Below are 13,968 nucleotides of genomic sequence, written 5' to 3' on the forward strand. Positions count from 1 at the left end.
GACACGACTGAGTGACTGAACTGAACTGAACAGCCTTCAAGACATGTAATAACTATTTTCCATATTGTTTAATTTAAATTTTAAATTAAATGTAGGTTATTTTCTACATATGGAAAAATTAAGATTTTATGTAATCAAATTAGGCACTGTTGCCCTTTTTGAAGCCTATATTTTATGTTATGCTTAGAAATGCCTTCCAGTTCTAGGATTAAAAAACTACAGGTTACTGCTTTCAAAGCATAATATTATATTACATATTTTCTTAAAAACTGTAACAAGTGCAGATAATTCCACTTAATTTTAGATACTTCCCAAGTTGTCTTCATTCACAAATTATAAGAAACATGAATCAGAGTTAAGTTTCTAAACAGATCACCCTATTTCATACAGAAATGTCAGTGAAGCAAATTGCTCTATATAGCAGCTATTGTGTCAACAGAACAACAAAGAAGCTTCAGTGTTACTTCAAAATATAAAACTATAGAACATCAAAGGAACTAACTTGTAAGAATAACAGATCAAGCTTCATGACTCTAAACAAAGCACACCATCAACAGAATCAGGTGATTTAAATAACTGAAGAAACATCACCAAATTAACTATATAACATATTTCATACATTGTACCTTTTCAAAACCAATTCCCATCATGTCTTTCCATAAGACATGATCTTAAAATTACTACAACAAAAACACACTTAATGAAAAAATATACATATAAGAAATTTGTACAGGTGACTATTATTAATGTATTAGAATAAATGCTGAAACTTCACCAGAAAGTGCAGCAAACATGAGGGCTGTGTATCCATGTTCATGTTGATGACAGTTTACATCAGCTCCATGTCGTAAAAGTAATTTGCACATATCAAGTTTCCCTTTATATGCAGCATGCATTAGAGGAGTCATTCCATTCTTTAACAGAAAGGGAAAAAAATATTAATTTTACTTATTTTCCTTTCCCCCACCTGTGAACAATTTATGCAATTAAGTTAGAACACAAAATAAAAGGAATTAATAAAACCATCTTTATAATCTACATTTTTATACTCACTTCCCACTTGGATCTTCTATAAACTGCTGAGGAAAAAAAGATAGTTTCACTGGAGCCGATTATACAGAGTGAAGTAAGCCAGAAAGAAAAACACCAATACAGTATACTAACGCATATACATGGAATTTAGAAAGATAGTAACGATAACCCTGTATGCGAGACAGCAAAAGAGACACAGACGTATAGAACAGTGTTTTGGACTCTGTGGGAGAGGTAAGGGTGGGATGATTTAGGAGAATGGCATTGAAACACGTATATTATCATATGTGAAACCAATTGCCAGTCCAGGTTCGATGCAGGATACAGGATGCTTGGGGCTGGTACACTGGGATGACCCAGAGGGATGGGATGGGGTGGGAGGTGGGAGGGGGGTTCAGGATGGGGAACACGTGTACACCCGTGGCGGATTCATGTCAGTGTATGGCAAAACCAATACAATGTTGTAAAGTAATTAGCCTCCAATTAAAATAAATTAATTTATATTTAAAAAAATTTTTTTAAAGAAAAAAGATAGTTTCATTACCACAGCTTTTCAACAGATTAGCAAACAGATTCAGAGAAGAATCGCTCAACCTCACTTAACTAATAAAATGGCCAGGGCAAGACTGAAACTAAATTTATCAGAGCTCTCATCTCGCCTACACATAGCTCTTGAAGAAACAAACGGAACAAAGAGATACAAACGCACTACAAAAGAAAGAAAAGTAAGGAAAAACCTTAAAATAAATAGAATACATATCAAGGGGAAAGTTGAATATGGTATATCCATAGCATAGAATATTATTATGTACTGATTGAATTCATCTGTATTTAGTGAATTGAAGAAATTTTCATGAATTACTGCCGCCAATGAGAACAACAAGATGCAGGAAATGTATATTAAAGTGCCCTCATTTTTAAAACAATGATCCTCAAAATCACATTTATATTTCAATCATAAATATGATTTGGTCATATATATGATTATATGAATATGGAGAAATGATCGGTAGTATTTACACTAGGCCACACTGTTTAGTCTCCACATGTTTTGTCCATATCCAATGAATATCCAACCTTATATGTTAAGTATCTAAAACCACTTGGTGGATAAATAAATGAGCTGTTTCCTATAAGTAAATTTTCTCAGAACCCAGGAGAGACTCTGTGAGTGCTGGAATTTCAGTTGTTTTGGGTGAAAACCTCTCTAAAATATATAATCTCATTTTTGGCAAATTTTAGAGTACTAACATAATTTAAATTGTTTTTAATGATTCTAGACTATTCTTATGAACATAGTCCTCAATATTATCAGAGGTTATGTTGACGTGAGAATTATTGGGAGGTTGTACAAGAGGCAACTTAGTAGGAGTTGTCAAAGTTTCTTGGCAGTAGTAATAGGAAAATAATAAGGGAGTAGTTTTAAACACTTTAGATATGATGACATTAAAAATAATTAAAGTTTCTCTCTCGTAACTCTTAAAGAATTCATCAATATTAGTCTGCTAAGTTATAACTCTATTATCATTTAAAAAAACATTCATTCAGCAAATACTTACCGAGTGCCTAAGCTATGTCAGACAAACCTACGCACTGTGGGTAGCAATGAACAAAGCCCAAGCCCCTAAAGTCTAAGTCCTGGGCACTTAAATTTTAGTAGGGGTGACAAGGCAGATGGTGATAATAAACGCTATAGGGAGACAACATTGCATAAGCGGGAGAGGGAATGCCAGAAGGTTAGAGGAGGTTATTATTTTTAAAAGGACAGTCAAAGAATATGCCTCTGACAAGGTGGCATTTTGAACAAAGTCCTGGAGGAAGGATGTAAATATTTAATAACTAGAAGAAGAATGGGCTCCCCGAGTGGTTCAGTGGTAAAGAATCCTCCTGCCAGAGCAGGAGATGCAGGTTTGATTCCTGGGTCAGGAAGATCCCCTGGAGAAGAAAATGGCAACACACTCCAGTATTCTTGCTTGGAAATCCCATGGATAAAGGAGCTTGGTGCACTACAGTCCATGGGGTTGCAAAGAGCTGGACACAGCTCAGCAACTAAACAGACAAGAATGCTCCAGTAAAGAGACTTCAAGAGTAAAACTCTTTGGTGTTCTATGTTCAAGGAATATCTAGGAGGCCAAATCTGTGTGCAGCTCACTCAGAGCATGTCCAGGACCTTTGTCTCGATCCTAGTGCTCCTAGTGTGTGCTAGTCACTCAGCTGTGTCCAACTCTTTGTGACCCCCATGGAGGGTAGCCCACCAGGCTCTTCTGTCCTTGGAATTCTCCAGACAAGAATACTGGAGTGGGCTGCCATTTCCTTCTCCAAGTTTAAACATACATAGGATAGTATAATATAGGAGTGTGTCTAATGTTTTAAACATTAGGATGCCAGTGCTTGTGGAGGGTTTCCAGAAACTTATTCTTTTATTAAGCTACAGAAGAGCCATCCTACCTTAATCTGTTCAAGAGTTTTTACCCTCAGTAGCTAAATTTTATCAAATACATTATAATATCTATTGAGATGATCTACATATTCCTCTTTTACTTTGTAAAGTAGTGATTTACATAAGATTTTCTAAACTGAATCATCCTGTCATTCTTGGAGAAACCTTACTTTGTTAAGTCTTATTATTCTTTTGATACACCACTGTATAAAGTTGCTAGTATTTTCTATAGTGTTTCTGAATCCTTATTTACAAAGTGCATTGAGCCCACAGTTTGCTTGGGTTTCTTCCTATTTTGGCATCAGCATTAAGATTATTTTATCAAAATGAGTTGGGCATCTGCCCGTATTTTTATGAATTAATGGTACAATCTGTGTAAAATGAGAATTAAATGGTCCTTGAATATTTTGTAAAACTCAGGTCTGTAGCTTTAAAAGGTAGTTAGCAGTTAAACACATTTACACAAATCTTTTTATTTTCCATTTTTATACTTCTATATGAGATGAATATGTTCATTTTAATGCTTCTACAAAAATCACTACTTTCATATAGGTTTCCAAATGAATTAGCTTTAACAAAAAAGTTATGACAATTTTTTTTTCTCACTGCAGTTATGCTCTCATTTACTTCCTTGGTGTTTATACATATACTTTTCTTGCTTCTACTTTCCAAACTGTCTGTTTTGGGGGGAGGGGGCGGGGGATCTTAAATTGATAACTTTGTTTTATCTTTTCTTTGTTAACAGTTTCATTGCCATATGATTAACCCATTTAATGTTACAGTTAAATAATGTTTAGTATTTTCAGAGTGGCACAACTATCACCACAGTCAATTTCAGAACACTTTTGTCATACCCAAAAGAAACACCATGCCCACTGACAGTCATTCCCATTGGTCCCCACCCAATCCCATTGCCCAGCCCCAGTCAACCACGAACCTGCTTTCTGTATCCTGGACTTGCTCATTTCTGAATTCTCCTATAAATGGAACCATATAAGATTCACAGTCTTGTTTGATTGGGTTCTTCTACTTGGCAGAATTTTACCTGACATTCACCATGTTGTAGCATGCACCAGGATGTCTTTCCTTTTTATAACTGAGTAATACTCCATTGCATAGATATACCATACTGTGTTTATCCACTTATCAGTTGATGGACGTTTTGAACTGTTTCCACCTTTGGCGCTTTGGCTGTTACGAATAACGCTGCTATAAACATTCATGTTCAAAATTTTTGTATTGCCATATGTTTTATTTTTCTTAGTTATATACCTAGGATTGCTGTGTCATATGGTAACTCTTACGTTTAACCATTTGAGGAACTGTCAACCCATTTTAAAGAGCAGCTGCACCATTTTACATTCCCACCAGCCAAGCATGAGGGTTCCAGTTTCTCCACATCCTCACCAATACTTGCTATCATCTCTTTTATTTTCACCATCCTAGTGGGTATAAAGTAGCCTCTCACTGCAGTTTTGATTTGCATTCCCCTGGCAGCTAATTTTGAGCCTTTTTTCATGTGCATATTGGCCATTTGTATGTTTTCTTTGGAGCAATGTCTATTCAGATCCTTTGCCCATTTTTAAATCGGGTGATTTGTAATTTTTATTATTGAGTTGTAGGGGTTCTTAACACATTTCAGTTACAAATCCCTTACCAGATAGGATCTGTAAAACCATTCTGTGGGTTTTCTTTTTACTTTTTTGGATGGTGTGGTTTGAAGTACAGAGGTTTTCATTTTTGTTTTTTCTTTTGTTGCTTATGTTTAATGACTTTTTAAATTTTTTATTTCTATTTTATTTTTCTTAATTCATTTCCTATATTTTCTGAGTATACTATTTTTCATCTAATTTCATGAGCTGAAAGCTCAGAACACCACAAAGATTTAAAGTACAATAATAAATGCTACAAAATTTCCTCTGAATATGATTTTGGCCACATGACACCAGTTTTTGATCAACAGTAGCTTTTGATAAATATTGTGCTTTCAGCTGTAAATAGTAGGTAATTTCTACTTCTATTTCTTCCTTTAGCCAAGAATTATTCAGAATTTTAGCAAGCATTCAGGTTATATGTTTTATTATTTGAATCAAATTTTTATTTTCAGTGTTATATTACATTTGGTGACCTTGTTCAAAATTAGCTAAAATTTTCCTGTACAAATTAGTATCATTCATGGTCAAATTTTTATCAGTGTTCCATGTAAAATGGAGATGTACTATTTCTGTCTTAAACACAGTGCAGAGATTTGCTGCTGCTGCTGCTAAGTGGCTTCAGTTGTGTCCGACTCTGTGGGACCCCATAGATGGCAGCCCACCATGCTCCGCCATCCCTGGGATTCTCTAGGCAAGAACACTGGAGTGGGTTGCCATCTCCTTCTCCAATGTGTGAAAGTGAAAAGTGAAAGTGAAGTCGCTTAGTCATGTCCAACTCTTAGCGACCCCATGGACTGCAGCCCACCAGGCTCCTTTGTCCATGGGATTTTCCTGGCAAGAGTACTGGAGTGGGGTGCCATTGCCTTCTCCTGTTAGGTTATCCAATCTTCCAATCCTTGAATACTTCTACTTAATCAGAAGATGCTTTTGTGGTCTTACAAATTTCTCCTTTGATTTCCATCTTTTTCATTATGAACCTCAAAGCTTAAAGGCTTATTAGTGAAGGCTTAAGGTTGTCATGTTCTTAGAGGATTCTTCTATAGCAAAGAGTCTTCATCTTTTTGTTTGTTGCTTTATCTTTATTTTCTCTGATATTAATTTTGCTATCCATGTGTGGGTAAAGGGTTAACAAAACACTTCCTTTTCTGCATGAGAAACAAATTCAGTTAACTGTCTATAGTACTAGAACTGCCCTGCATAATTATGTAGCTACTAGCCACACATGGCTAATGGCTGCCATTCTAGACAGCTTGGAAGAGAAATTACCATCATCTTAGAAAGTTATTTTGGATAGCAACTGTTCTATAATGTAGAGTTTAGGTTCAGTTAACCTTCCCTAGAAGGAGACTTGCTGGATCGAAGGTATGCATGTTTAAAAATGAGAAATATTCTAAAAAATTTTTTCCAGAATGTGATATCAATTTATACCTAATCCATTAGCATATATAAATCTAGTGTTTCCCATTTGTTTGTTTGCAGTCACTCAGTTGTGTCCGACTCTTTGCGACCCCATGGGCTGTAGCCTACCAGGCTCCTCCCTCCATGGGATTCTCCAGGCAAGAGTACTGGAATGGGTTGCCATTTCCAAATGATATAGTTTGGTTTAATTGTCACTTATTTGATTACCAGTAAAATTAAACATTTTTTTACACGCTATTTGTCTTTTGCAACCTGTCTTGCTGATATTTGCTTTAAAGCTTAATATAACTTGAGGACAAATGCTAGAAAACAACTCTTATTATTAGATTTTATACATTATCTATTCTCATAGGAAGTAAAACATCTTATTAAACATTTAAAATTTTACCTCATCCAAGCAGTTGACACGAACATTCTTGCTGCCTAACAATGTTCCAGCTTCTTGGATAGTACCTTTAAAAAAGAAAGAAAGAAAATGCAAAGTTTATTTATCTTTAGAAAGGAATCTAACACCAAGGAAACAAACTTTAAAGGATTATCTGTGAAACTAAGATGAGTCAGGTTAGGTTGTTAAGAAATAAAACATCGATCGCGTAGTATTTCTTCCACAAAGTAATTATTCCCAAGAACAGATTCACAGAGACTAAAATAGCTCCATCTTGCTTTTACTTCCACTGGCCTCAGAGTATATTAAATTGGCCGCATTTTCCTTTTGGCAGTAATACAAAAACCACAAGGCCTAAGACTTTTAATACTGAAACAAATCTTAAAGGGCATCTAATCCAACCCACCATCTAAAGCTTAAACTGCAGTCAATGTAATAACTGGGGTTCAAAATACAGTCAGTATTTATATACCTTGTCACCACTAGGCCCTGTGAATTGATGGCATGCTTGTAATAGAATTCTTGGTTTGGAAATGCTGAGGTAAACATTATCTTTAAAGCCTGGTACTATATAAAAGTGCAGGTACAGCCAGGATTCAGACTCTCATACTGAAAGTCATCTGATATAAAACTAAAGGTCAGTTTCTGCAAATTTGTAAATAAGCTGTAATTGGGCCACAACTGTCAGGTTTTCCAGCCGTCTATAAGACATACTGACAGAAGCAAGCAGTCTCGGGAGAAAATGTTGCTATTACCATCATTAGTAGAAGCCAACCACATGTTCTGCCAAAAAATGTCTAGTGTGAAGGGGAACAGGATAATGAAATTGCACGTTCTCAGGGAGAAAGGATGAGCTAAGCCTCTCTTCTGAAAGGACATAGAAGAACTGAAGCATTCTCAATGTGGAATTATTTCTTCTTTTTAAATTTAGAATTATAGTTCAAGAATATGCTAAACTCTGCAGTTCTTCCAGAGTTAAAGGTGGAAAGCAGAATCGAGTTTAGCCTGCTTCTTTCTACCTGACCTGCATCTTAGGCACATAATCTGAGTGCTCCTCACCAACAGAGGGGAGACACAGAAATGTCTCCTAGACTGAGGCTGCAACAGCTCGGCTGGGGAAATGTCAAGTGAGTGATCTGCAAGGCCCTGGACTACGACAGCTATTCTGTCAATAGTTCGTTTGTCTGATCCTGCAGTCCATCTGAGGAGCAGTTGGCATCACTGGCTGAATGGCTACAGCTACAGAGAGAGAGGGGAAAGGCTTCAATCGTGCAAGCACGTTCTGTACAGAAGCTTATCCGTACCCATGGTTTCTCACCAGAGACTCAAACATCTTTGGAAAGGAATTCGAACAAACTCCAGCATCCCGATTTCACTTGAGGAAGATGCTTCAGTTTAACCTCATTATCCACTGAGGAATAACTGAAGTTACTTTTCATCCAACCAAGAGATGCTTATGCAATAAAGGGAGAATACTATAGGGACTGTGATCATGCCAAAGCCTGCTATATGTTAGGGGGAAGATGGGAATTACAATCATAAACACTTGGCTCATGTTAGGGAACAGGCCGATAATTCTATAAAAGTTGAGCCCAAGGGCTAACAATACATACTGAATCTGTCCAGTCACAGGGCAATTTAAAAAAAAAGAGGCGGCATTCACTCACATGCCATGGAATACCAGTTAGTCTTTTGAAATGCAGGGACCATGGTTAGAAAATTTTTCTAAAACAGTTTGGGAATCCAGAGAATGAAAACAGATTTTAGAAAACACATGAGCACAATACCCCTAAGAAGAGAAACTTCCAATGATTTCTAATTTGGTGTTCCTAATTTAATGACATTAGTGGGAAACTGTACAAGTCTACAACGGCATGGAAATGGGAAACGCATGGTTAACACAGAGGGATTTTATTTTTTTGGCCATTTCTCACTGTGCATATAGGAGACTCTCAAACAATATTTTGCAATTAAGTTTAAAAGATTAATAGCTTTCCTCGGGAAAGAAATGTGTTAAATCTCAGTTAACAAACTCTTAAGATGAAGAAATGTGGTAGTAAAAGGGGGATCGGAAGTGAGACATTTCATTGGAGACAAAAATGAACAGACCTATAATGATGAAAATAATATTTAATGATTTGGTTCCCTTGTTGAGACTTTCTCCAAATTACTCCAGAGAAGAAAATACAACCTAACCTGCTTCATTAGGGAGGGATTGATAACTTACCTGGATGGACCAGCCTTTTAGCAGAAAAGAGATGATGGTAAGCATGAGAGTCTCTCTGTTACTGCCCTCTCTTGACACCATACCAGAGACCTTTTAGCATCACTCTAAAAATGAACAAGTCCTATAAAATCCTCAGTGTTCCCATCAGTGAAGCAGAAATAATAACATCCATCCCAAACGGCTCTTAGGACTAAGGGCTTGTCTTGGTGTAGGGCAGAGTACAACTTCAGTGCACACTAGATGCTCCTGTTACATGTATTTAGAGCAGCATAATAAAATCTATTGTGACACTCCTATTTTCTCGTTTGGGACTACTGGTCTCACTGAGCACAAGCAGCAGCCAGACAGACAAAAAGGGAGAACAAACATGACATTTCTGTTTCCAGCAACCCCTCAGACACTCACGGGATCTGGACGCGTGTGAGTTTTAGGCTTCCCTGGTGGCTCAGCTGCTAAAGAATCCACCTGCAATGCGGGAGACCTGGGTTAGATCCCTGGGTTGGGAAGATCCCCTGGAGAAGGGAAAGGCTACCCACTCCAGTATTCTGGCCTGGAAGAGTCAGACATGACCAAACAACTTTCACTTCACTTCCCAAAAGGAATGTCTTCTTGTGAGGAATCTATACCAAAGTTAAGTATTTAAAAAAACTATTTGGCTTTTTAGTTGCTATAACATTTATGTGTAAGTAAAACCATGTATAAAATAAAGTGTCTGGATTTTAAAATAATACATGGATACAGATTTAATCATAGATACATAGTTATAAATGTATTTTAAATAGACTTTTAATTACAATATGCATTTTGAAATACTGACTCTGTTTAAGTGTAAAGTTTCTAAATTCTTCTACTCATATCTATTTTTAGACTTTGTAACCAAATGTCCTTAAGTTAGGATTATGAATCACTGTATAAAAAAAAAAATAGAATCTAAAAGAGTTGTTTTGTAAATGAACACAAGGAAGCCCAGAGAGGTTGTAAAACCTGCCCAGTCATATAGTTAATGGTTTCTATGTATTTGAATTCAAATTTGTTTTTGAACTCTATGCTATAATTGATTATTAGGAGACCTGAATCTTTTTCAAATTACCAACATACGTTGGATCATCAAAGAAGCAAGAGAGTTCCAGAAGAACCTCTACTTCTGCTTTATTGATTATGCCAAAGCCTTTGACTGTGTAGATCACAACAAACCATGGAAAATTCTTAAAGAGATGGGAATACCAGACTACCTCACCTGCCTCCCAAGAAATCTGTATACAGGGCAAAAGGCAACACCTAGAACTGGACAAAGAACAGACTGGTTCCAAATAGGGAAAGGAGTATGTCAAGGCTGTATATTGTCACTCTGCTTATTTAACTTATATGCAGAGTACATCATGTGAAATGCTGGGCTGGATGAAGCACAAACTGGAATCAAGATTGCCAGGAGAAATATCAATAACCTCAGGTACACAGATGACATCACCCTTATGCCAAAAAGCGAAGAAGAAATAAAGAGCCTCTTGATGAAATTCAAAGAGGAGAGTGAAAAAGTTGACTTAAAGCTCAACACTCAGAAAATTAAGATTGTGGCATCTGGTCCCATCACTTCATGGCAAATAGATGGGGAAACAATGGAAATGATAAGACTTTATTTGGGGGGGCTCCAAAATCACTGCAGATGGTAACTGCAGCCATGAAATTAAAAAATGCTTGCTCCTTAAAAGAAAAGCTATGACCAACCTACACAGCATACTAAAAAGCAGAGACATTACTTTGTCAACAAAGGTCCATCTAGTCAAAGCTATGGTTTTTCCAGTAGTCATGTATGGATGTAAGAGCTGGAGTATAAAGAAAGCTGAGCACTGAAGAATTGATGCTTCTGAACTGTGGTGTTGAGGAAGACTCTTGAGAGTCCCTTGGACTGCAAGGAAATCAAACCAGTCTATCCTAAAGGAGATCAGTCCTGGATGTTCATTGGAAGGACTCATGCTGAAGCTGAAACTCCAATACTTTGGCCACCTCATGGAAAGAACAGGCTCCCTAGAAAGGACCCTGATGCTGGGAAAGATTGAAGGCAGTAGGAGAAAGGGATGACAGAGGATGAGATGGTTGGATGGTATCACAAATGCAATGGACATGAATTTGAGCAAGCTCTGGGAGTTGGTGATGGATAGGGAAGCCTGGCATGCTGCAGTCCACGGGGTCACAAAGAGTCAGACACAACTGAGCGACTGAACTGAACTGAATCTTTCTATATACCAGAGGCACTAGAAATGACCATATTAACTCCACAGGACCTTAGAGCAGGATCTTTTAACAGTCCCAAATTGGAAACAACTGAAATGTCCCTAAGTGTGACCAGATAAGCACATAATGATATATCCATATACGGGGAATAAAAGAAGAAAATAAAAAACAAACTGTTGGTACAGTACAGATGAACCTCAAAATCATGATGCTGAGTGAAAAAAGTCATGCAAAAAAAGGGGGGAGAGGATTATTTACTCTACTTATTTTATAATTCCACTTTTATAAAATTCTAGAATAAATAAATTTAACCAAAAGTGACAGATACCTATCAGTGGTTGCCTAGAGACAGGGTTGGAGGGAGTGGCAGATTACAAAAGGTATGTAGAATCTTTTGGGGTAACGCAACTGGTCATTGTGTGGATTGCAGTGAAGCCTTTGTAGATGTATACTTACGTCAAAATTCTCTTTTAAAAAATGTGCATTTTAAATATGCATCGTTTATCATACTTAAATTATACTCCAGTAAGACCGGTAGAATAAACCTTATTGTTCAAGCCTGTTTCATAGCTCCTTTAACACAAATAATGGAAAAAGAGAAAAAGAAAAGAAAGTACATTACTTTCTTGTGAAATCAGCAACACTGACTCCAGGGATTTCAAGTACTAAACAAGATAAGTAATGAAAGACCTTCTGGTTTATATTCTTAAAGGAGGTTTCATTTATTTTGAAACAGTGCTTCCTTAGTGTTTAGTGAAAAAGATATCAGAACTTGGAAGAATGGCTCAATCTACAAGTAATATAAGCCACTAAACTGTGCTTCAGTGATTTCATTTCTCTTCTGAAATGTTGTGAAATGGATGCTGTCAGTGACTATAATTTAAATGGATATGTGAGAAACAGCTTCTCAGTTTCATCTGGAACTTCTTCTTGGCATTCCAACAGATAAACAACCTGTAGAGTAGCTAGCATATGAATTCACTCAAAAGAAGAAATTGTTCTTAAACTGTCCAGTGCCATATGTGGTATTCTCTGGGCTATAAGTCCCCCTACAATCTGCTTAACTTCTGGAGGGCAGTGATTAGCAGGATGGAGACATTCAAAACTTTGCTGAGCTCATTTCAGACTGGCCAAGGTGACAGGTCACGCTTGGCTAGAAATTTATTGTTAATTTCACAGACTAGTACTGACTAATCCAGGGCTTCTCAAAGTCAAGAAATGTACCAAAAGGGGGAAAATATCAGAACTGTACTCACTTCTTTAAAAAAAAAAAGCTTCTTATATGAGTACAAATATAAGCTCTGTTTATGACCTTTGTTCGACTATAAGCCAACAATTATTTTACAAATTGTTGTTTAGTTGCTAAGTCATGTCCAACTCTTTGGGACCCATGGACTGTAACCCACCAGGCTCCTCAGTCCATGGGATTTCCCAGGCAAGAATACTGGAGTGGGTTGCTTCTTCCTTCTCCAGGGGATCTTCCCAACCCAGGTATTAAATCCACTGTCTTCTGCTGGGCAGGCAGATTCTTCACCCCTGAGCCACTTGCACACAAAACTACAAAATCACTTACAATTAAAATTAATTTAACTTGACAGATGATAATATTTTAATGCAATTACCTTTCAAAGTGAGTAAGATATGGTATGGACTGCTATGGTGTTGATTTCATTTTTTCATTTTTTTCTTTAGTTTGTTTTCAAGTCCAGCATGTTTCTACAACTGTGGGCCAGATGATCTCTCTGCTCTGCCACTTATTACCTGTGTTACATTGGGCAAGCTATTTAACTTTCCAATTCCTTGGTTTGTTATCAATCAAATAGAGACTGCCATATTTACCATAATCATAGCCAACACAGTATCTTAAATACTTTATATATACTAACTCATTTAAAATGCTGTAAAGTGTTATGTGTGTCTTAGTTGCTCAGTCGTGTCCAACTCTTTGCGACCCCACAGACTGTAGCCTGCCAGGCTTCTCTGTCCATGGAATTTTCCAGGCAAGAATACTATCCCCTTCTCCAAAGGAAGTTCCCAACCCAGGGATCGAACCCTGGTCTCCTGCATTGCAGGCAGATTCTTTACCTTTTGATCTACAGAGAGGTCTGTATTCCTAGCTTATGAAGATTAAATGCACGGATACATGTAAAGTGCTAAGAATTATGCCAGACCCATGATAATAGTCAGTAAAGGTTGGCTACAGTTTTCTCATTACTTTTAAGAGTACAGTGATGTCCAACTGACCTTCACTTGACAAGAATGTATCACATACTAAGTCCATCTCACTTCTTTTCTCATCAGCTTGCACCAAATAGCTGAAACAGGGTCTATGTAATTTGTTGAACAATGTGAGCCCAGTAAAAAAAAAGTCACAGGGTTAACCAGGCTAAATGCACATCAATTGTTTCATTTAATCTTTACAAATAAAAACTAGTGGACACCCAATAATTTATCCAAGCTTTCCCCTTCCCTGCCCTCCCTCCAACACACACACACACACACACACACACACACACACACACACCATCTACGCCTTTCAGAGACCCACTTTACAAAACTGCTCTCTTGTTTACACTTT

At 37.0% G+C, this 13,968-nt stretch overlaps 1 protein-coding gene across 1 annotated transcript in view; it reads right to left on the minus strand.

Moving 5' to 3' along the window:
• The window catches only part of ANKMY2 (ankyrin repeat and MYND domain containing 2), a 38,326-nt gene that overhangs the window by 22,500 nt on the left and 1,858 nt on the right, over positions 1 to 13,968 (minus strand). Inside the window, exons 2-3 of the mRNA XM_040260604.1 lie at positions 6,935 to 6,999; positions 776 to 914 (exon numbers count right to left, since the gene is read on the minus strand). Coding sequence (XP_040116538.1) covers positions 776 to 914; positions 6,935 to 6,999 — 204 coding nt within the window. The remainder of the gene's footprint in view (positions 1 to 775; positions 915 to 6,934; positions 7,000 to 13,968) is intronic.

Source organism: Oryx dammah, unplaced genomic scaffold (genome assembly GCF_014754425.2).
Source record: "Oryx dammah isolate SB20612 unplaced genomic scaffold, SCBI_Odam_1.1 HiC_scaffold_18, whole genome shotgun sequence".
Taxonomy (NCBI): Eukaryota; Metazoa; Chordata; class Mammalia; order Artiodactyla; family Bovidae; genus Oryx; species Oryx dammah.